Raw genomic sequence first — 23316 nt, 5'->3', positions numbered from 1 at the left:
AGAGGTTTCCACTACAAAAAAATAGGTGTTAGCGAAGGTTTTTCAACAACCGTCGCTAAATTCGCGACGTTTTTTGAAAAACCGTCGCTATTAGCGATGGCTTAGAAAACCGTCGCAAATTAGCAACGGTTAAATTAAAACCGTCGCAAATCACCGTCGCTTTAATTAGCGACGGTTTTATTTAAACTGTCGCAATTTTTTAAATAACAACTGTTTTTCAAAAATCGTCGCATACTGTCTATAAATTTTCGCATTTTCGACCGATTTTTCTCCACACAACTTCACTCACATCTGCGCGCGATAAAAATCTTCACTCTTGGATGATTTTTGTTTCGATTTAGGGTATGTTTTTTGCGCTTCAATTCTTGGTAAATTTCCGAGTATTGGTTAAAATCATGAATTTTGTTAGCTTGTAGTGTAGATCGCGATCGTTTTTTAGCTGAATTTTTGGCGCGTGCACAGTGCTCCGACGTCTTCTGCGTTCATATTGTAAGTTTTTGTAGATTTATACATAATTTAATTTGTTTTTATTACATATTATGTAGAAATTAAATAATATACATTAAATGTTTCATTTGTTATTAAAATATTATATAATATAATTTATATAAATTGTCAACATTAAAGTTATTACATATATTAATTTTTTTAATTAATGAGTAAATGGTGGCGATAAAGTAAAATACATCTTATTTATTTTTTTGTAGGATAAAATGGATAACGATAGAAATTGGATGTATCGTCGGTTGGATAATGGATATCTAGTGGCTAAATATTGTGTTGGTGTAGAGTCGTTTGTAACATTTGCACTTAGTCATCTTGAGTGTTTATTAAATGAAAATATCCGTTGTCCTTGCAATCGAAAAAAATGTCAGAACAAAATATATTTAGATGAAGATACCGTCAAGGTACATCTCGATCGTTATGGATTTGTACCAGATTACTACAATTGGTATTTTCACGGAGAGGAATACATTCATCCGTTCTATCCTAATTTTAATATGGAAGCTCCTTTGTCATCTTCGTTTCGTGTTGCACCACCAATTGCTCAAACTACATTTCCGGATTTTTTTGATACTATATAAGAAAATGTTAACTTTGAAGAGAACCCTGAAAATGAGAATGAGAATTTTGGTGAAGAAAATCCTACAATAAATATTGTTCCCGAAGTTCCTGAAAGTTCAAACATCTATATTAAATCATTGTATGAATGCATTAAATCAGCCGAGAAAGAAATTTGGGATGGAAATCCACACGGTCATTCTGTGTTGTCTGTGCTCGCTCGGTTACTGAAGATGAAACATGAACACAAATATGTTCGAGCACGATTACAATGACATGTGTCAACTCATGTCAGAGTTATGTCCGTCTGATAACTACGTCCATGAGAGTTTTTACGCGACCAAGAAAATTATCAAAGATCTAGGGCTTCCGGTTGAAAAGATTGATGCATGCAAGAATAATTGTATGATATACTGGGGTGTTGACGATATTTTAACAGAGTGTAAGATATATGAACATCCTCGATACAAACGTAATAGAAGTCGATCTCAAAATCCTGAGAAGAAGGAAATTCCATACAAGTTGATGTATTATTTTCCGATCACTCCATGTTTGCAAAGGTTGTATGCTTCGAAAGCTACAGCATCACATATGCGTTGGCATAATAATCATCATTTTGATGGTGACACTATGACACACCCTTCTGATTGTGCAGCGTGGCGTCATTTTGACGCTTTGCATCCATCTTTTTCATCAAGAATCCGAAATGTGAGATTAGGATTATCAACAGATGGATTTTAACCATTTGGAGAAAGTGGCCAGCAGTATTCGTCATGTCCTATCATTGTTACTCCATACAATTTACCACCTTGGATGTTTATGAAAGACGAATACATGTTCTTGTCTGTGATTGCACCTGGAACGAGTAACCCAAAAGACAAACTGGACGTATTCCTTCAGCCGTTAATTTCCGAGCTTCAATCCTTGTGGTGTAATGGTTTTCCCACGTATGACATTCATGCCCAACAAAATTTTAACATGCGGGTTGCTTTGATGTGGACTATTAGTGATTTCCCCGCATACGTAATGTTGTCTGGTTGGAGCACTGTCGGAAAACAAGCATGTCCTCACTGCATGTCTGATTCTGACGCCTTTACTTTGCCATGTAGTGGCAAGAAATCATGGTTTGACAATCATCGGAAGTTTTTACCTGAAGATCATCCATTGCTTCGTGATAGGACTGTTTCTAAGAGGTAGACAAGTGTTACAATCGGCTCCTATCACTAAACCTGGGGATGAATTACTCAATGAGTTGGACGAGTTTGGTTTTAGACCTTAGTATGAGATTGGCTCTGACACAATCAATAAGGAAATTTGTAACTTGACGAGATGTGGTTGGAGAAGACAGAGTATTTTTTGGGAGCTTCAATATTAGAGTACGAACCTTATAAGACATAACTTGGATGTCATGCACATTGAGAAAAACGTCTTCGACAATGTCTTTAATATGGTTTGTAATATACAAGGGCGTACGAAAAATAATGCCAAATCACGAGCTGATCTTGTTCAGATGGGTATTAGAACCGAGTTGCATCCATCTACAATAGACGGAAAATATTCGAAAGCAAATTACACACTTGACAAGCATGCTCGACAAGTGCTTTTTAGATGGCTCAAAGAAGTTAGATTCTCTGATGGGTATGTTTCTAAAATGGCGCGTTGTATAGACATGAACAAGTTGCGGATGTTTGGTATGAAGTGTCATGACTGTCATGTATTCATGCAGCGACTAATTCCTGTAGTATTCAAAGAGTTGTTACCAAGAGATGTTTGGAAGGCTCTTACCGAGTTGAGTATATTCTTTGCAGACTTAAAAGCGCGGAATGTGAAACAAAGTGATATGATGTGTTTAACTGAACAAATTCTCATCATAATGTGCAAGTTAGAAAAGATTTTTCCCCCAAGTTTTTTCGACTCGATGGAGCATTTGTGCGTACACTTACGATATGAAGCACGCATCATGGGTCCTGTACAATTTAGGTGGATGTATCCATTTGAAAGATATCTACGTAAATTGAAAAACACGGTGCATAACAAGGCACGAGTATAGGGTTCCATACGCAATGCGTACTTGGTTAAGGAGGCTGCTATATTCTGTCAGCATTACTTCAGTGATTCAACGGACATCAGAAGGCGAAAAACTGGGAAAGCTCATGAAAGCACATACGTTGACACTAATAACTCAGAACTTCTTTCAATATTCCGCACTCGTGGTAAAAAGATTGGAGCTGCAAAATCGCGATGGCTAACAAATGAAGAATATCATGCAGTTTCAACATATGTTTTGCACAATTGCAATGAAATAGAGTCATTTGTCAGGTATTATGTATATGTCTCATTCATTAAATTATATAAACACTCATTTGAGATTTTTAATTGTATACAATGTATTGCAGCATGTACGAGAACATCTGTATGGAATATCCAGAGATGGATGACTCTTCAGTCGAGGCGTACATCCAAACCAATTTGTTTCAGTGGTTTCGTCAATATGTATAAATGACAAATTATAATTTTATTTACATATTTCAATAAACTGTTAAATAATGCGATTTATAGTTTTAAACTTTTTTATCGTAGGATACCTTGCCGGATGCTGAAATTGAAAATCCAATTATTAAACAAGTTGCACGAGGTCCTTTGATGAAAGTCAAGACTTACCGAGGTTATTGCATTAATGGATTTAACTTTCACACAGTGCATGACACTTCGTTCAAAGGTATAAACAACTCGGGGCTTCAAGTGAATGGTCATATGAATAGTGGAAATGTGACTGAGTTTTATTGGCAAATTGAAGAAATATTAGAAATTGAATACCCATGTCTACCAATGAAACAAGTTGTACTTTTCAAGTGTTGCTGGTTTGATACTCATCCTCGATTGGGCACACGCATACACAAAAAGTACAAAATTGTTGATGTCAATCGAAAAAAGAATCTGGGATACTACGAACCATTTGTGTTTCCTACGCAAGCCTCGCAAGTTGTGTATTTGACTTATTCAACAACGAAGAGATCTGAATCAAATTGGATGCATGTGAGTAGTCTACGTAGGCGAGCTTATGTCACTGATGTTGAGCCATATACTGAGCAGAATCAAATTGATGCGAACGATGCATTTCAAAACAACGAAAGTGGACCTCGTGACATTTCAACTCAATTTCTTTTGACGTCTCAAAATCTAGTCGATGTTAATGTTATGTACGACAACGAAATTGATTTGAACAACACTGAAAGTGAAACAAAAGAGGTTCAGTATTCGAGCGACGATGTTCGTGACATCTACGACGAAAGTGAATAAGGTTGAGTTTATTTATTATTGAATTGTAATTTGAAAAAATATATTTTATTTTGCGCACATAATTAATGAATTGTTTGCATACATAGATTCTGTACGTATATGGAAGAGCAGCAGCATAGATCACCTCCGCATGATGGTCGTACTCCGATATGGGTCGCAAATGACATGTAAGTTATAAAATTATATTTTTGTTTATCCAGTCGCATTTTTTGGTAAAAAAATTAAGATAAATGTCGTTGCTAATTTTAAAACTTTCGATAACAGACTCAGCCGGATCACAATAAGGTTATCTGGTTCATTACTGCTCATCAGTTTTCGTTACAGACATGCGACGAAGGCTATTCATGAAAGCATGTTACTGCAGACCAGCGACAGTGGTATTGAGATGAGTTCATTGTAAGTTTTGGTATATAGATTTTTATTTCAATTGCTTAACATTCTAATTTATAGTTATAAAATTAATTTTACGTCATAGTAAAAACAAAACTAACCCGACACTAAATAAAACTAAATTTTATTTCAATTGTTTTTTCATATATTATTTACAAATTTGATGAGTTGAGAAGATTAATTTAAACATTCTGATTTATGGTTTTAAAATATTTTACGTCATAGCAACAACACAACTAAGCTGTTGCTAAATAAAACTAAATTTTATTTCAATTTTTTTTTCATAGATTATTTATAAAACTAATTTTTTTATTAAATTATAAAATAAATTTTTTTTTAAAAAAAAAACAATTAGCGACGTGGCGTGCTTTTGCGTTTTATAGGAAAGCTCCTTACCCAAAAAAAAAATTGAATTAAAATAAATTGACAATTTTCTGTAAAATGCCTCTATGTTAGATAAGGATTTCATTCGCCCTAGTTTTTCTCATTCGTGGCACCAGTTCTTCGAGATGTACTCGATGTTTGGGAGAATGTCCTACAGATCAAGAATAATAACTCAGTAACCGTCGCTAAACTAGTAACCGTCGCTAAACTAGGAGGAATATGATTGCAGTCGCGACGGTTTAAAGTTCCGTCACTAAAACCGTCGCAAATTTGACTAGCGACGGTTTTGTCCGTCGTTAAAAACGTCGCTAATCCTAAAATTTTTTAGTAGTGTTCCGTTGGATTTGATGTTCATAATCATGCGGTTGTTGATGACGAAGATGATCGGATGGGATTCTGCGAGGTGGGCTTGGTTTGGGATCGGGTGGATGATGGAGACGAAAGCTGGTGTTTGATCGACGAAATTTGATATTTTCATTTCATTATTCAACTGTAATTTTGATTCGTTTGTAAACTCGAATTCAATTGTCGAATCATGAAATAATAAATTTATCTGAAAATAAAGCAAAACTAAAATTTCGTGTTCGTGACTTGGTTTATTATTATTATTATTTTAGTTCCCTTCGTCATTCAGAATTCTACTGTAAAAGAAATAATATTTTTCAATGTTTTGGTTGCTTGTTTTCAAAATATTTTCAATGTAAAAGTATACACAAACAATATTATTTTCATTAAATTACAAAGCTAAAATTTTGATTGCATCAACGCATATCTTTTGGAAAAAAAATAGGAAATGAAATAATTTCTAGCAAAACGCTCAATCAATCATATAAAATCACACTGCTTTTACAGTAGCTGAATATTAGGGGACTTGTTCTCGTGACTCATTCTTTCAGGTGATGAAGTAGAAAGAATTTGTCTTATTTTTGGAGCTTTCTTGGACAAAGATGGAGGAGGTGGGAGCGGAGCCGGAGTTGGCATTGAGATATTGCCCTGTGCCTTATTTGCAATGCTTTTTCCTAGCACTGAAGTCTGAGGTTTTGCTGCTGCTGTTGTCTGCATAAGCACAGAATCTTTTTATGAGCTGATGGATTTATAAAAAACGTGTTAGATTACGAGAAAATGGTTGTTTCTTGGAACAGAAGAGATTGCACTTCTGGGGAATAAATGGAGGGTTGTCTCATATTACATGCTAGAAATGATGGATTACTGAGAAAATGGCAGAATATATATATATAAGTAGGAGGGAGAGGGATGAAGCATATACTATTTTCATTTGATTTTTCGGGGTTTCTCGTTCCTTGTAGAAGTCAGGCAAGGGACGAGCTTTGAAGCAAAAGCTACGACTAAGTTTTCTGAATTCGTCCTCCGCCTTCTCCTGCAGCACAAGAGATCTTCCTCAAAGTGTGTGAATGTTGAAATATAAACCAAGTGTGTCGCAAAAAAAAAAAAAAACAGAGAGAGAGAGTTCTGAATCAATGCATAACCCTCAATGTCTTTTGCACCAGCACCTTGTGTACACCCTTGTTTGCGTTAAATTTCTCCTCGAGTTTCTGAAATTGTCGAGAAAAGACATGAGGTACGGATCAAGGCACTAAAGCACGCATTTATGAGAAAAGACTGTAGTTTTTTTCGGCACGCAGTTATCGAATTCGTACAACTGATACATAAAGCACGCATTTATGAGAAAATCCAGCCCATTCTAAACCAGTGGAATCAGCAAACACATATATATGCTCAAACAGGCGTATCATCATGCTTCAACACATATATCTTACACCATTTTTAAAACTTACACTGAAGACAAAAGGTGCCATTTAGGGCCACTTGTTTTGCATCCAGAAGCAGAGTGATCAACCGATGATTTTGTCCTGTAAATTGCGATGGTCATTCTGATGTTCATAATTTAAGATACATCCAAATTTGTCAAGAAAAGTTATACAAGTATGAACCTTCTGCTCTCTGAACGAGGCGTTGCTTTAGGATACTTAGACACTCCCTTTGTAGCTCCCTGCAAATCAAGACAGAATTAGCCTCAGTCCATACTAACAATTTCCCACATGAAATCTGGGCTCAAAGCCACAGGAAACTTAGAATCACCACAAGTGGAGTCCTTGAAGGGGTTGCGCAATCTTTAGGCGCTCGCAATGAACCGAGGCCAATTCCTGAGCTTTCAGCCTTCTTGGAGGCAAAATTTAGCCCTTTATCAGGCTCTTTTGTAGGCATTAAGTTAATAATTGAGCATAGAGACTTCGGGGAGGCTCTCCTTCTGTCCATTGATTCCACATTGGACTTCCTTGTGCTTCGAGTGACACTGCTATTTTCATTCTTAAGATGAGGAGTGATCGGTTTAGCTGGCGTGGATGGAAACATCCACGTTTTACGCTGAGTGGATGACTTGGAAAGACCCGAACTTTTCTTGCTGGTCACCGATGGGTTATTATCCTCACTAGCAACAGAACTTTGCTGCATATACACAAGAAACTCAAATTCAAAATACAAAATTTGAAAACATAGGCAATAGAGAAAAAGGGAAGAATGAGCAAACAATTATCACCTTTAGTAATGGTCTCTCTATCTGTGGAGTCCCACTACTCTCGGACCCAGAAATGGTTTCATGACTTTCAAGATTATCCAACTTTTGAATTGAATTTCTCTCCACAGTGGCCTCATTTTCTACTTGAACAGAATTTCCACGATTTAGTAGAGGTCTCTCCATCTCTGGAGTTCCAGTACTCTCCGACGCAGAAAGATTATCATGATTTTCAAGATTTTCAAATTTGTTACTTGAATTTCTTCTCAGAGGGCTGTCCCATTTGGCCTCAATTTCCACCTTTGCAAAAATCCTCCCTTCTTCCCCAATTTCTTCCACAACTACATTATGCTCTTTATTAGAATTCTGAATCTTGGTCTCCTCCGACTTCTCCTCGACCTCGAAATTAGAATTCAAGACCATTCTTTTCTCATCATCAGCATTATCATCCATGTATCCAGCTTCAGATTCTTCTGAAACGGTGGCATTTTTTGCAGCATTTTCTTGCTCAAGCAAAGCTGCAGCCTTTTGAGCAGCAACTCTCTTGTAATGGGCCTCAAAGAAAGCTTTCTTCTGCGCCACAGATCCCGGCTGCGCGTATCTCTCTGCCTCCTCCACGTATTTCTTGTGTGAAAAGGTTGACCATCTCTCCCAAGACAACGATTCGGTCATAAATCTTCCAAACGATACTGATTCCCCCAAAGCATGAACGGGATTCCCCTGCAAAATCAAACCTTTCACAATTAAAATCACCCCATGTTGTCCCAAATCCTGCTTTTTTCCCTGGGAGAAGGGTCAGGTAAAATGACGCAAGAAGTCATTTGCAACAATGTAAACAGGAAATATAAATCATTCTTCGAGTTGAACTCCAAAGTTCAGATAACAATCAGTAAAGCATCGTTATCAGCTCTAACACCACCCATAAAAACAGAAGAAAGAACTTGAAAAGTACAATAAAAAAATTTAATGAAAAACTCAATGCAAGTTTCATTTGCCAAAAACCCGTCAGATCTTGGTGGGTAAATGAAGGAGAATAAATCATTCTGAACAAGAATGCAAGTTTACTGATTTTGTTTCTCCCATTACTTGCTTGGATTCGTTGGGTACTGCAGAGGCATAAGAGAAGCCATGCATGAGACAAGATGAATCTCCCATTCCGTTTCCAGAGGTTTCGCCGAACGAGAAGAGACAACACCTCGCCAACGGTAAGAAAAATGTAATGAAAAACAATGTCCAAGGAAACAAAATATAATCTTTATCGTATTACTTATGGCATGGGGGCTTAAATTTGAAATTTCAAATGAAAAAGCGAACGTTAGTAGAAAAAAAGTAGGCCACAACACACATAGTGGAAAAGTAGAAGAGCTTTAATAATATGAATGGCTTCCTCATTTTCAACTTTTTTTTCCATTTTTTTTTTTTTGTAACTTAGTGTGGGACCCACTTAATTTGTTAAAGGGAAATTAAAATCTAGCTGTATTGGTTGTAATGACACCAACCTCTATGTAAATTGCCACGTGACCCAATGTTCCGTTTAAATATTTGAATAACGCACATTTTAAATTTTGAAAAGTAGTAAATATTTCACATAATTAATGACTAATTTGGTGAGATAGAAGGATGTTGATGGGGTGAACTACTTGTAGCTGCTCCATCACTATTTACTTTTATCTTATGAATTTTCATTAACCAAATTGTAAATATTGAATTTTGTGGCTTTTAATTATTTAAATCTGTCAAATAATGTGACCGGGATTTGAAAAAATACGGTCATCCACACGTTTTTGCAGCAATTTTTTTAATGATTTAGAAATGTTCTTTCAAGAAATATGTTACATGATTTAAGCACTAATCAATGCGAACAATCTTTAACGGTCGAATGCATGTTAATTTAGGACACAGAAAGAATTAGGACACAAGGGAAACAAAGATCACATCCTTTTGGATTCTTAAGTAATGAAATAAAAAAAATATAAATAAAATCAGAAATTTTGACATGTATGAGCATTTTATTGTTCTTTATCCTTTCATCAGTGAAGTACTTTTAAATCACGCTTTGAGATCCAAAACAGCAGAAGTTATACCAAAAAAATATATTATGAAACTGAAAGAAAGTTCAATTTTGAAAATTTCGGGAAAAACTTCAGCTTGGAGACCTCACCAGCTTTCAAGTGAAGAGAATCCAACTGAAACAGTGCATACAAGTAAAATTTGCTTCTGCAGAAAACGTCCATGCTAAGATACTGGCAACTGGATTCTTTGTAGTCAATATAGCGTAAATATGTGGCGCGCAATAACAGGACTTTCCGGTGTTTCCTTTTAATGATAGTTCAGGATTTTGGAGATGCCTATGATGTCCAATTACAGCCCATAATCCTGGACGGTGGCTGCAGCTCTTCTCCGCGTCTTGGAATGCTTCCCTCTCTTTTTATGTCCTTTGCGACTGGAAATCACCAACCACATCACTGCCACGAAACCAAAGATTGAGACTGCCCACAGGCCGAGTATCCAAAATCTCATGGAAGTGAATGTTTGGTTGGACGGTTCTGGACGGGATAGTTCTTGAGATCCCTCATTCAGCTCCGCATTATCTCCAGAGGCATCGAGCTCATCCTTCTTGTCAATTTTCCTTGTGGTTATGAATTCACCAGAGATATCATGATTTGGAAAGGGTGAGGAAGGACGTTCATGGGTCTCTCGAGTCGGTGTGGACAAGGTAGGGCGATCAGGGGTAATTGGAGTGGACGGCAACTTGGGATCAGGGCACTTTTTTCTCTCATGGTGAAGATGTAGAGCCTCGTTTAAAGAATTTACACATTCTATGCTAAGCAAGTCACGCTGAAATGCATCGTGGTTTGCCCGATCAAGAGATGCTGGATCGGGTGGATCGGGAAACTTTGACCAACATTTTTCAACCACATTGGCATGTCTCCATTTGGCTTTATCAAAGCTCCAGTTACCCACTCGAAAATCCAAGCCGTAATGAAAAACTCTATAGTTGACACCATGTTCGGGAACATATCCAGGATATATCATAATCTTGTTGCTTATAACATGCCGCAAATTCAACTGCATGGAGGAATATCAAATGAGTAGAAACAAATGCATATTGAACACCGAGCACCAATGAGTAATGAGCAGCTAACGTTGCATATTGTATACAGCAGTTCTGTCCGAGATGTGGAAAAAAATGACCAAGTTCGATAACCCGTGAAAATAAGAAATACCTCTGCAGCACCGAAGGCATAACCATACATCTCGCTGATCCAACCAGCTTCATAAATATCTCCGGTTATGTTCCTGGACCAATGACCCACATCAGCTCGAACTTCCTCGGTTTTATGCAGCCAAAGCAGAGCAAATCTTCTGAGGTCATTTATATGCATTATAATCACGCCTCCGACCTTGTCACAGGAATCAGGGTGGCTAGTATGGATCTTTGCAAGCTCATTGTCACAGCCAATCAAGTAGCTGGCAATGACATGGCATATTAAAAAAATCAAGTTATCAACTTGTAACTATTTTAGTTGAAAATCAGCTACATAGAAAACCATGTTAAGGGGACAAAAATATAAAAGAAAATCTTCATTCTTACTCATAGGGAGTCGAGACAGGACGGCCCCTAGATGCATTGAACTCCCATGGTGTAATTGGTCCTCTCATAATCATGTCAGCATCCAGGATTACAATGTACTCTGCGTCAACCTTTACATGTTTCAGCCAATGCAGAACTGCAGCTGGTTTATTGATGGCTGGATACCTGGCATAGGACAATAAAAAATCAGGTGTTAGAAGTAATCTCAAGTGAAGGTCAAGGAATGTCTCAAGTTTATATATGATCATGTAACAGTAGTTTTATTAGATTTTAAGTATTTTAGAATTATTTTAGTGGTATGATAATTTTAAGTCCAAGTGCAAGGGAATTTTGATTACCAATCTCCAGTTAATGGATGTCGGCTCATGGATGGAACATAATGAGTAGGAGCTAAATCTTGCCCTTTATATTGCTTCAAGTCCTCTTCGGTACAACTTAGAAGCCTTGTGATGTTTCCAGGCTGGCCACTCCGGTGGAAACTGTGAACAAGCCCAACAGTCTGCCAATCAAAGTAAGGAGAGCATTCTGTCGAGAAAATAGTATGGATTTTTGGATATGGCTTTCCTGGTTCATCTGAATCTTGCTTCTTTACAGCAATTTCCATGGTTTGACGGCTTTTGGGAGTCAGTTGTTTTGGCCGAGTTAGATCGGCAAAGGTTTTGCTCCTCAAGAAACTCAAGTATTTTGACCACACCGGCTTGGGGCAAGCATGCGCTGCATGTTGCAATAATAGACCTTCATTAAGAGTATTTATACATTCTATACTGAGAAATAGTGCCCTCCTTTCATTTGCATCGACTTTCATTTCTCTCACCTGTGGTATAAATTACTTAATTATTTATTAACAACTCGAATATTATGTCAATGAGAACAAAATATTCTAGCATAGTATGATTACTTCTATCCAGTTTTTAGCTGGAGACTTGGCTCATGGCTTTGTCTTCATTTGTCTAAAGTGTGATTTTCTTGATCAGAGACGTGTGATTTGTGAGGCATATATACAATGAAGAAATAATAACAAAGGACAAGTCAGAAGACTGAGCTTTGTAAGAAAATGACAGCCACAACATAGCAGCATATCGGTTTTTACCTCTCTAGGATAAGGAGGTTCAGGAAATAGCCGTCCACAATCATACACAATGTTGTCTTCATGGTGACCTAATTTACTGAATGACCAATTTCCCACATGAAAAGGTAGCCCATAGTGCAAAAGAATGGGCTCAACACCCTCTAGAGGAGTGTAGCCTGGGTAAATCATCAGGTTATCATTTATCTTGTGGCGGAGTCCAACCTGCCAAAAGCAAACTACAGAGTCATGCACGATTGTATCTGCAGACTATAAAGCTGAAGAGGAGAGATATATCATCTCTAGTTGCTGTATCTTGAATGAATATTCAAATCATCAAATCTGACCAAAGGAATTTGGATACCACAGAAAAACAGAGAAGATAAAAAGAGTAGTACCTCTGCAGCGCCAAATGAGTATCCATACATTTCGCTGATCCATCCTGATCCATATATATCACCAGTATAGTTAGTCATCCAATGAGCCTTATCGTCCCGTACTTCTTCAGTTTTTGATAACCACATTGGTGCCAAAGCTCGAACATCATCTATATGCATGGCTAAAAGCCCGCCGACCTTGTCACAGAGTTCAGGATGCTTCGTATGCAATTTAGTCAGCACATTATCACATCCAACCAAGTATCTGACCAAAATCGCAATCCATAGTAAGTAAATATACATCGGAAGAAAACAAACAGGAACACAAAAAACGAATATACATTCCCTTCATATAAGATGAGGATAGACAAAAGTGCTCCGTGGGATGACTGCAGTTACCCATAATATGCAGCAAAAGGTCTTCCTTTCTCAGCCCCAAGCTCCCATGGTATGATCGGACCTCGAATTATCATATCCGCATCTAGAATCACAACCCAATCTACATTCTCAGCATCTTTGCTATGCTTAAGCCAATGCACTACACCAGCTGGTTTATTAATTGCTGGATACCTGCCCCAACAAAAAGGGAAAAAATTGAATACAACTGACCAAAAGGAGACTTGATCGAACAGTAAAGCCATCGTTAATCGAAAAATACTTCTATGACACCAAGAAGACGCGATCAACAGGAACGAAATGGGGCCAAGATTCAGCATTCAAGCTAGGATCTCAACAGCTCAATCGTCATCAGACTATGACAAAAACTAAATATATAACCTTTATACTCAAAGTTTATACAATGAATTCCAAAATCAAGAAGAATGCAATTTAAAATCCCAAATATTGCATGCAGATAAACACATTAAAAATCATGCAAGCCACTAACACATTAAATGGATCCCTCCCTCAACTCGCTCTAAGTATGTAGACGATCAGAACTTACCAATCACCAGTCTTGGGGTGCCTGCTCATCGATGGAACCTCAAACGTTGGCGCCAAATTCATCCCCCTGTAGCTCTTCTTCTCCTGTTCGGTGCAACTAAGCAGCCGGGTAATCGGGCCGGGCTGTCGGGCCTTACGGTAGCTGTGCATGAGGCCCACCGTCTGCCAATCGAAATAGTTCTGGCACTCCACCGAGAAAAGCGTGTGCATCCTAAACGGCGCTTTCAGACCCGCTCCCTCCTGGGCCCGCCCTCGACCCACCCACAGGCCCGCTAAAATCACCGCCGCCATTAAAGCAATTATCTTCATTTCCCTCACCATTTAGCCAAGAAAGGGGAGTGGGTTCTTGCTAAAAACGATTTTTTGGCATAGTCAAAGCTTACGACGTTGTCTTTCATCATTTTGGGTTTTGTTCGTCAAGCTGATGCCCTCACGAGATCGTGGCACTGGCGAGGTGGACATAATGGATCACAAAATACCCCCAATTTTTTTTTTGAAGGAAAACAAAATTGTTTAAATACTGTTTATATCTGTCCGGAGGATTTCTTACTACGCCCACGTTGTTTGTATCATATAAAATAATAATTTAATATAATAAATATTATATTTTAAATTTTAAACATATTAAATATATATATAAATCACAAAAAAATATTTTTAAATGTTTAAAAATTAAATGAATTACAATACTACTAAAATAACATTTTTAATAAAATTCAAAATCCAAATAATCATATATATAATAAAAACTTAAACTAAAAATAAGTAAAAAAAATTGTGAACTAGTTAAACCTATTTTTTCAATATATATTTGCATTTGAGAGATTACATTGATTATTAAGTTATTTCAAGCATTTAAATATTAAGAGAGACTGATGTTTGATCGATCCTTAATTGTTCATCTTATGTTATATATTAAGTTTGGGTCTAATATCGACGAACTAGTATCACTATGATTTTAAAACCACCAAAACACTTTTTTAGAATGAAAATTTAAATTTGTGTAAAAAAAACTCATTAGAGACTTTTAAAATTAATTATATTTCACAAATTTATTTTTTAAACAAATTCTCCTTGTCTCTAATGCTATGATTAATTCTGATTGATTTGTTGTCAACAATACTAACAACACACAGAGAGATTGATTTTCACATTTAGAGGAGATGAAAATGGAGTCAACATGGAAAATCGTGTTTATGCTCATTTAATCCAGAAAGACAAAAATGTTGAGATTGAAGAGAAAGATAATTCTTGGTTCCCAAGATAAAATTTATTTCTCAATATTATTTTTCCTTAGTGATAAGATTTTGTTAAGATTTTGTTAAATAATTAATTAAAAAGTTTTCCTTTCTAGATTTGAATAAAGATTGACTTTAGACATGATTAGATATACTTAAAAATATATGATTTCTTATAAACTCTATTTTACCATGATTTATAAATATCTAATAAATGAAAAAATTCTAGGGAAAAGCATGTCTATAAATATAAGGACTTTTGGACCACAAAAGTGTGGAAAAATAGACGAAGAAACACAGAGAAAAGAATTAAGTCACGGAACGATTCTGACTAAAGATCATCGTTGTTTTAACGTGTTGTCGTGATTGTTGGAGACATCTGAAGACAACATTTGTGGAAGTGTTGATTGAAGATTGTATTTTTGTTGTTCCAGTTTTTGGCACATCGTTTATTGCATTCCTTGGTTTCGTTTTTAGTCTGGTTATTTTATTTTGGAACAATTTGTTTTCTCAATTTGTTGAGAAAATTAGTTTTTCGTTAAAGTCACTAGTATTATTTTGTAAACTCAAGTTTGTGTTTTTAGTGATTATTTTGCCCCGAAACACTGCGCAAGTATTTATATTTGTGCAAAATTTATTATGTCGTACTCTTTTTAGTAAAGTTGAGTTGTGTTCTTAATTAATATATTCCGTTGCATGTTGTGTACATGCGTTGTCAACACTTCACACAACACTTAAATTTGATACATACAAATTAAATAATTTCTATATTTTTATGTTAAACAAATATCCTATGCATACCACATTCCAAGGTGTGTTGGATGCCAAAAAAAAAAAAAAAGACCAGCACTTTTTACATTGATTTCATCAATGAAAATTTTGAGTTGGTACTGAATACCACAACTTAACCTAGAAGATATTTAATTTGACACATTGACTGACTACAAGCAAGTCTTTTAGATTACTGTGCAGCCACTCGCATGGCTTTCAGCTTTGCCTGCATAGAATAAGCAGTTTCTCAGTAAAGCAAGCAGCTTTGTTCCTGTCACGCAGTTTATATAATACAGTACCATATATGTAGCAAGGATGGAGAACATTATGCTTAAATGCTTTGTTCAACTTAACAAATGCTTGGTTACCTTGAGGGTGAGATCATTTGTAAGGATCGTAGACAATTTCCAATACTTAAATATCACATTGTATGATTTTATTACCCACATATTTCAAAAAGAGCTTCTTTCAACCACATTGGGTATTCACTATTCACATACATCAAACATGGATAGCATGATCTACCATAGAACACAGCTATATTTTGAGTCTTAAAATTACTATTAGTTGATAAAATCTATTTAACCATTTAATTAAGGAACCAATTAAGTATTACGAATGTAACAACACGACACAATCAAGAAAAAGGGTTAATTTTTTGTTTGGAAGGGGAAAAATTAATGATGGGATTTCCCTTTGGTGCCATCAGAATTTTGTCGTTAAGCTTCTCATAATTACTTCCAAAATCTCCAAGTACTTAGGAGTATTAGTTGCGGATACTTGCTAATTTAAATACATAAAGTTAGTATATTAAATTAATTAATCAACCAAATGACTACAATATTACGTACTTTGGTTAATCTTAATTTTAAAGACTTCAACAGATAAAATAAGTAAAATAATGTTTCAAAGTCGAGAAAACTTTATTTGCATATTATCGTACGAAATAAATCAAGTTTTCATTTCCACATACGCACAGATGTCTACACTTCATCTTCTACCGGCAATATATATTATTGTCAATGTATTCAAGTATCAGAAACGAAAACTTTCCATTTATTTCGGGAATGATATATATAGATTATTATACTTTGCTGATTGTGCCTATGTTTTAATTTTATCATTGTATCACTTTATATCTAATCCAACTTCTCAACTAAATTTGTGACTAAATTTCTTAATATATATATGTACTGTGAAGTCAGTCATTCACCACAAGGAGCAGTAGCAACAACTAAACCATCTCTATAAAAAGGATTGAAGCTTTCATTTTTACAACATTACACACAAAAATCTCCCAAATTTTACCATTATTTCCGACTGTTCCTGCTGTTTTTCTCAGCATGTGTGAATTGAATATCTGTTACAAGTATAATTATAATAATAAGATGTTAAATAAAAATTCAAATGACGGGACTATGTATTTCATTTTTTTAGTATGACCAGCTAAGAGAAAGCCGTCGCCACCCACTCCCCTTTGAAGGATAGATGTTCGTTTGAACTCATGTAAAAATGAAAAAAACATCAATTCCCACCCCGACCATCATGTTGTAATAAAAAATTTTATATATCGAGTCAATCTTGAGATTTAAGAATGTCAGTTGATTGATATTATGCACAATTAGTTTGTGGGGTTTTCCAAATGGTTCACTAATTTGTTGAAAGTAGGCACCCACGTGAAGTTGAAAGAACATTAGGGCTCTGATTGGACAAGTACTTATAAAATATTTTCATAAAATGTTTTATTAAAAAATTTTATAAAATGTTTTAAAATTTGTTTTAAGTATACAAATATTTTCAAACAACAATTCTATAAAAATGTTTTTATTGGAGAAGTACTTGTAAAATACTTTCAGCTTGCTTAGTCTGACTACCTGGCTCAATCTTATAGAAAAATGGCCATGATCAGAAAGCATGTATATTCAAACTAAGTTACTAAAAATTGTTATAATCACAATACATGAAATATGATACCTGCCTGGGAGCTGGTCTAGAAGGAAAATGCACCATTTTTTACGTAACTTCTAGAACACGATTTAGGCCAAAGATGAAGTCGCGCTCCAGAACATGGTGAAAGATTTGTCACAAAAATAAAGTGGTCTTTCCTGTCTGCGCCCTGAATATTACAAAAGCTCTATGAAACTTACATGATATTGTATAAACATTATGACCTACTGATTTATCTATTGGACACTCTTTAGTCATTCATGTTATGCATCTTTCAGATCTATAAGGAAAAAAATTATACAAGTTAAAGGAGCGTCCACTCTATGTTTACCTATTGGAGAAGTTGTGCCTTGGAAAAAAAATATAAAATGCATATTAGAAGAAGATATAGTAGAGCTACAAGAAGATATGTTGCCTAGTAAACTTTACTGTACAATCTCACCCTGATGAAAAAGACCAAGGAAAGGTTTTTGAACTGAAAAATAAAGCTAACCAGTTTCTGAATGTCCAACCACCGTCTTCTCCCATCCATAGCTAAAACTGTGACAGTACTAGTTTGAATGTAAAGGTCCTTTTCAAGTCCATCTTCGCTCCACTTTAGATTACTTGGGCAACCAGATACGCCAAGAGCTTGTGCTTCTGTCCGTAGTTTTGAGTTATTAAAAAGCTTATCAACTACTAAGCCAAAAAAAAACCTATATAGCAAGCACAACCTAAGGGTAGCATGCCCCTGCTACAAGTATAGAAATCAAGCACAGATGTAGATTACTGCTCTCTATCGGAAATATCAATAGTATATTATCTGCCTCTTTAATTAGCTTCATCTCGAAATAGGAAAAAGGTCAAGAATCATTTTACAGACAAATATGCAGGTTGCTCAGAACAGTGACCGGAGTTTATTTGCCTCTAGGAAAAAACTGTCAATTTCTAAGCATAATTTGAAAATGAATAGACCAGCTTCTAATTCTATACAGGAAAAAAGGTATCAGTAAAATACCAGAATGAACGTTTCTGTCTTGATTATGAAGTTGGTCAGACTTTTGCGTTAGTGTTGAATGTCTCGATGGAATAATGTTATGATGTATTCCACTATGAAGCATTTTAGTGAATACTGCAAGTCTGCTTCTTACATTATGAAAAGGTTTCCCGGTCCTCGTGTCTACCAGACTGAGAAGAGTGTGTGACACCTGAAAAGTGGATATATTTCAGGGCAATACATCCTCGAGCATTAATAGATCCAATGGAACAACGTGACTCACTTGCACAACCAGCTGATTACACCATAAGATAACCTGATGTTCCATTGACAACCATAACATTCTTCATAGCAGTGCTACTTATCATAAAGCCATGTGACGGAGGCACTACACCATCAAGAGACTCCAACTTTGAGCGGACCTAGAATTAACAGAGCAAGTCATGCATAAAGCATTGGGCAAACCAAGAAGAGCAAAGTAAAATATCAGTCAAAATAGAATAATTAAATCGATGGGTATCCAAAATCTGCTGCACAATGGCTAGCACGTATAGACACTGTGGTGTTCTAGAAAAAACAAACTATATCATAAACTTCTTAAGAGAGCCGGTAAGGAACTCAAATAGACAAACTGAAGACGGAATAAATTTCTCTTCACCATTCATCAATGCAAATACTGATGCTGGATTTCTGGGGAAGCAAGAAGGTAATAAGAAAGTTTAAACGATATCACAAATCCTTGTGTTCGTTACCACATAAAAACTTCATGAATTTGCCTTGATCCAAATTTCTCTCTATACTTTTCATAATTAATCTTAAATGTTAACCTTGCCTGGTAATCATTATAACCACCGGAAATGGATACAACAACAACATGCGAGAGCAAAGGATCTGCTATATCACGTCCAGATTGAGAGGTTTGGACCTCATACCCTTTTCTCCACTCGTGATTCACATGAGAGTAATAGTGACCCAAGGATGCTGCAATGCCACAGGAGGTGATTTGGGAAAAATATGATATTTCAGATGTATCTGATAGCTATAAACAGTTATTAAACCAACCCTAAAAAACAAAAAGAAAAACATAGTTTACTGGTGCGGGGTCGAAAGTGTCAAGACAGTTTCAACAGCAGACTTCCTCAAACGGGGATGCACAACCGCAGCCCTAACAACAAAACTTCCCATTGAATGACCGACCAAAATAACACTTCTGGGCAGACTTCCAGAGAGAGCAGCCCCTTCTTTAGCCCGTGCATCTTGAGAATCTTTATATTGATCTAGTATCTACTAGAAATAGTGAAACATTGCAAGAGGACACAGAGAATTGAAGAAACTTCAGAACTCATATCTCATTTTAAGAAAAATAATAACCAACTTCATACCCCAACATTGAGAAAAATTGTTATAAATATAGACTACTTCATCATCAGCCTAAACAACACGGTTTATGCCAACGAAGAAGCTAGATTACTTCAGCTTTACTAGACTTATTTCTTTTACTGTAAGTTTTCTTCTGCGTAACTACCTGCCATGTATTTTGAATTCGCNGTGGATCTTGAAGGTGAACATTCTGCTATGGATGGTCGGATACTTTAAGAGCATTCAGAATATGTTGTGTATGCCATACACAGGGTATCGNAAAAGTCCAGTTCAAGTGGACCATTTTGATAAGCTCTGTCAGATTCGGCACCCAGGGATCTGACCTGCATCAGAGCAGGCAAACATATAAGCAAGTGTGTCCGACAGTGAATATGAAATCTAACATTCCGGCCTCTTGAAGCAATCCAATCATGATACACCATTTCATTCAAATCAACGACAGCATCGTAAGAGTGACTACATGGCTACTCAAAATTTTTGCCCTTCATGCGGCTGCATGTCAACCACTTGACCGATATTTCAAAATCCATGTCGTATAGTATAATATAGACCAATATCTTCGTAATAAATGCCCATCAATAAATGCAACAACTATGTCAAAATCATTATATTGTCCAAATTTCCACCTGATAAAAAGGAAATACTAATGAGAGCCAGGATAGCATCAAAACTCCACATAAAGAGAGAGACATACCTGTTTGTAGCTGCCACCATTTCCAGGGATGAAAAGAACTGGAATGCCATTAAGATTTTTAAGATGCTCATAAAAATCAATCTTTTTCCACCCTTCGTGGTATAGATACAAGCCGTATTTTGTAGAAGACACATTTTCTGGCATTGATATGGGAATGTACGTAGGATACATGTATGTCATTAACAACCATTTGATATTGGTTTCAATAAGCCATAAAGACCAGTAAGACCTATCGATAGAACAAAGATAGCAGCAACTGCTACTCTAACTTTAGGTTTAAAATCTTTCATATCTGGAATACACTTCTGATTCCCACTCAAAAAACTATTGTCCAATCACCCGCTGCACGCAGACGCTCCCAACTATGTAAACAACCAAAGATTCAAGATGAAACAAGTAAATCAGACGTGGCAAATATCATCTTACACCAAGCGAAACAAATCAAACAAAAAGCAAAAAAAAAATGTCAGTAGAAAAATATTATAATAAGCTGTACAAGCTCAACGCCATTGAAATGCTGAAATGTACATCTAGTCCACAACAGTTAACTGGAAGTCTTAGCAAAGAGATGCGAATCAGTTCACAGAGATAAATTATGCGATTAATCTGAAAAAAAAATGAAACAAATAAGCAGAAATGGAATCAAAATAACGGCGGAAATCACATTACTAGAAGCTCAAAAACAGAAAAAACCAAACGCAACAGTAGAAAAAGGTAAGAAAAAGTGACGTACCTCCAGGTGAGAGAAAAACGAAGAGACTAAAAGTGGGAGAAATCGAAGATGTGAGAATATATTGCGCAAATCGTAGCGTTGATTCGATGCTTCATTAATGGAACTGTGTTCAAGTATATTTGTTGGACCCTTGTTGAGTTTGGGCGAGAAACCCGATAAAACGGGTCAGATACGTCACTTGAAATTAGAAAGAATTTAAATTGGGCCATTTGATTATGAAGTTTTGGGCTTCGAAAAGCCCATTGATGTATGTGTTCTATTTTTATTACAACTCAGACGTGGGGATTTTGGTGAAAGGCAACATTTGTTGATGATAAAGAGCATCATGGGTTCAAAAGATGTGAACGTTGTTCTCTCCTCCAAGTTATGGAGATCTCAAAATTTGTCTTGATTGTGTTTATAAATTTGAATCATGATATATTTAATGACACACAAGGTGACTAGTTGATGTCTTCTTTCTCGATGCAAATTAGTTAAACATTTGGATTGATGTCCTCATCAATAATAAGATTGTTGTTAGAATATGAAGTATAGTTAAGAAGTGGCATTTTGACAAATGAGAAGGAAGAAGAGACGTCCATGTTAAACCATTTTTTAGTGCAAAATTTGTTTTTTAAAGGGTTCGGCCAAATTTCACGACACAAATATCGCAATCCAAGTATCCTGAACCATTAGGCATTTCTCAGAGGACAGAGATATAAATCGAGACTCTAAATAAAAAGTCCAACACTTCACGAAAAAATTTCAAGAAAATGTGGAATACACATTGTTCATATAATTTCCATAAATATATGCAACTTTCTTTATGGTAAAATTTTGCACATTATATATAGTTGGATTGCCACCAGAAACAAAAACTAAAGACCAAGTGTTGGAAGAAGGGAAACAAATTTTCAGTAGAAGCCACCTGCTGTCATAATTTACTCAACAAGTCATCAAATAAAGCAACTATCAATACACTAATTAATACATTAATGTATGTCAAGCTGGCAGATAATTAGCGTGAATCATACAAACTAACAGCTACATGATTCATGAAGAGATTAAACCTGGCCTGCCAGACCCCTTAGATTTATATCACAGCATCAGTTACGTCATGCCTTTCCTTAAAAAATGTGAACCTGAGCCGACACGCGTGCCAATCTTTTCGCAAAGACGATGTAAATCTTGCAAGGCCAGTTTACTGCTGTAGTAAAAGGTTATCTGTATAAGTAAAACCAGATCAGCTATCCACAAGCATGCAACAGTAGAAGGATTAGACAGAACCAGACAAGTAAAACATCAGGGAGGTATGTCCCAGTTAAACGACGACGAGAGAAGGAATTCCACTAAAGAAATTATCTCTTGAAGACACAGCAATCTGCTCGATCTTTTTATTTTCAATGTTCCATCGAGGCATTTTCAGTCTCTGATAAGGGTGCTGCAATAACAGGATATTTAGATTAAACAATTACAGTATCGGAGAAATATTCACCTATAAGGAAAATATTTAATAAAACAAGAAATGAATTATTACAAACCTATTTAACTGGGAACTAACCAGCTTTCATTGAAAACTGGAAAAAATTCAAAAATATTTTGTACAAAGAAAATAAGTAAGCTAACAATAAGATTGTAATGCCGCAAAATCTGAAATCAACATACCAAGTAGATCTTCGTAAGAATCAGCCATAAGTTCTACATCCATTAGCAAAGGAGGAGAGAAAACTTTATCCTGAGCTTCATCCATATCATAGAAAGACCAATGTGCATCAGAAACTGATGAATTTGACCCAACCGCAGAGAGAAAACTGTTCACACCGTCAAATTCATCAAGAGAGTCCAAATCATTTAACATATCTGCCACTCCACTATATTTGCTTCCGAGATGAATGTCGCTTGGATGGGTTTGAAGCATGTAAGAATTTTCTTGAGATTTGAATGACTGC

The 23316-nt window shown here is 36.0% G+C and overlaps 3 protein-coding genes and 1 pseudogene across 7 annotated transcripts; 1 reads left to right on the top strand and 3 right to left on the bottom strand.

Annotated features, from left to right (window-relative positions):
- Window positions 1-452: 452 nt before the first annotated feature.
- On the top strand, window positions 453-4540 carry LOC140976197 (uncharacterized). Of its 3 annotated transcripts, none has more exons than XM_073440146.1 (3): window positions 453-3381; window positions 3459-3555; window positions 3643-4457. In XM_073440146.1, exons 2-3 carry the CDS (start codon window positions 3460-3462, stop codon window positions 4360-4362), a joined length of 816 nt encoding a protein of 271 aa, XP_073296247.1. In that variant the 5' UTR covers window positions 453-3381; window position 3459; the 3' UTR covers window positions 4363-4457. The 3 variants fall into 3 exon arrangements, with proteins under 3 accessions (XP_073296247.1, XP_073296246.1, XP_073296245.1); XM_073440145.1 differs by lacking the exon at window positions 453-3381 and adding an exon at window positions 4469-4540 and having other exon boundaries at window positions 3442-3555; window positions 3643-4363; XM_073440144.1 differs by lacking the exon at window positions 453-3381 and having other exon boundaries at window positions 3442-3555.
- Window positions 4541-5880: 1340 nt separating this feature from the next.
- On the bottom strand, window positions 5881-8979 carry LOC140976090 (uncharacterized; annotated as a pseudogene).
- Window positions 8980-9668: 689 nt separating this feature from the next.
- On the bottom strand, window positions 9669-14154 carry LOC140976077 (peptidyl serine alpha-galactosyltransferase-like). Its single transcript, XM_073439959.1, has 8 exons — window positions 13651-14154; window positions 13107-13277; window positions 12729-12972; window positions 12355-12555; window positions 11603-12078; window positions 11265-11429; window positions 10897-11140; window positions 9669-10738 (listed from the first exon to the last, which is right to left on the bottom strand). Exons 1-8 carry the CDS (start codon window positions 13968-13970, stop codon window positions 10031-10033), a joined length of 2529 nt encoding a protein of 842 aa, XP_073296060.1. The 5' UTR covers window positions 13971-14154; the 3' UTR covers window positions 9669-10030.
- Window positions 14155-17512: 3358 nt separating this feature from the next.
- On the bottom strand, window positions 17513-19598 carry LOC140976075 (uncharacterized). 3 transcript variants are annotated; one of them, XR_012175156.1, is made up of 6 exons: window positions 19414-19598; window positions 18865-19003; window positions 18603-18792; window positions 18099-18244; window positions 17633-17774; window positions 17513-17542 (listed from the first exon to the last, which is right to left on the bottom strand). XR_012175156.1 is itself a non-coding variant. In XM_073439958.1 (5 exons), the coding sequence occupies exons 2-5, from the start codon at window positions 18922-18924 to the stop codon at window positions 17880-17882; spliced, it is 402 nt and encodes a 133-aa protein (XP_073296059.1). In that variant the 5' UTR covers window positions 18925-19003; window positions 19414-19598; the 3' UTR covers window positions 17735-17879. The 3 variants fall into 3 exon arrangements, 1 of the variants encoding a protein (XP_073296059.1); XR_012175157.1 differs by having other exon boundaries at window positions 19409-19574; XM_073439958.1 differs by lacking the exon at window positions 17513-17542 and having other exon boundaries at window positions 17735-17885.
- Between the last annotated feature and the right edge of the window lie 3718 nt (window positions 19599-23316).

The sequence above is a fragment of the Primulina huaijiensis genome, chromosome 5 (assembly GCF_012295235.1).
Source record: "Primulina huaijiensis isolate GDHJ02 chromosome 5, ASM1229523v2, whole genome shotgun sequence".
Taxonomy (NCBI): domain Eukaryota; kingdom Viridiplantae; phylum Streptophyta; class Magnoliopsida; order Lamiales; family Gesneriaceae; genus Primulina; species Primulina huaijiensis.
This window is presented reverse-complemented; position numbering and strand designations above follow the sequence as displayed.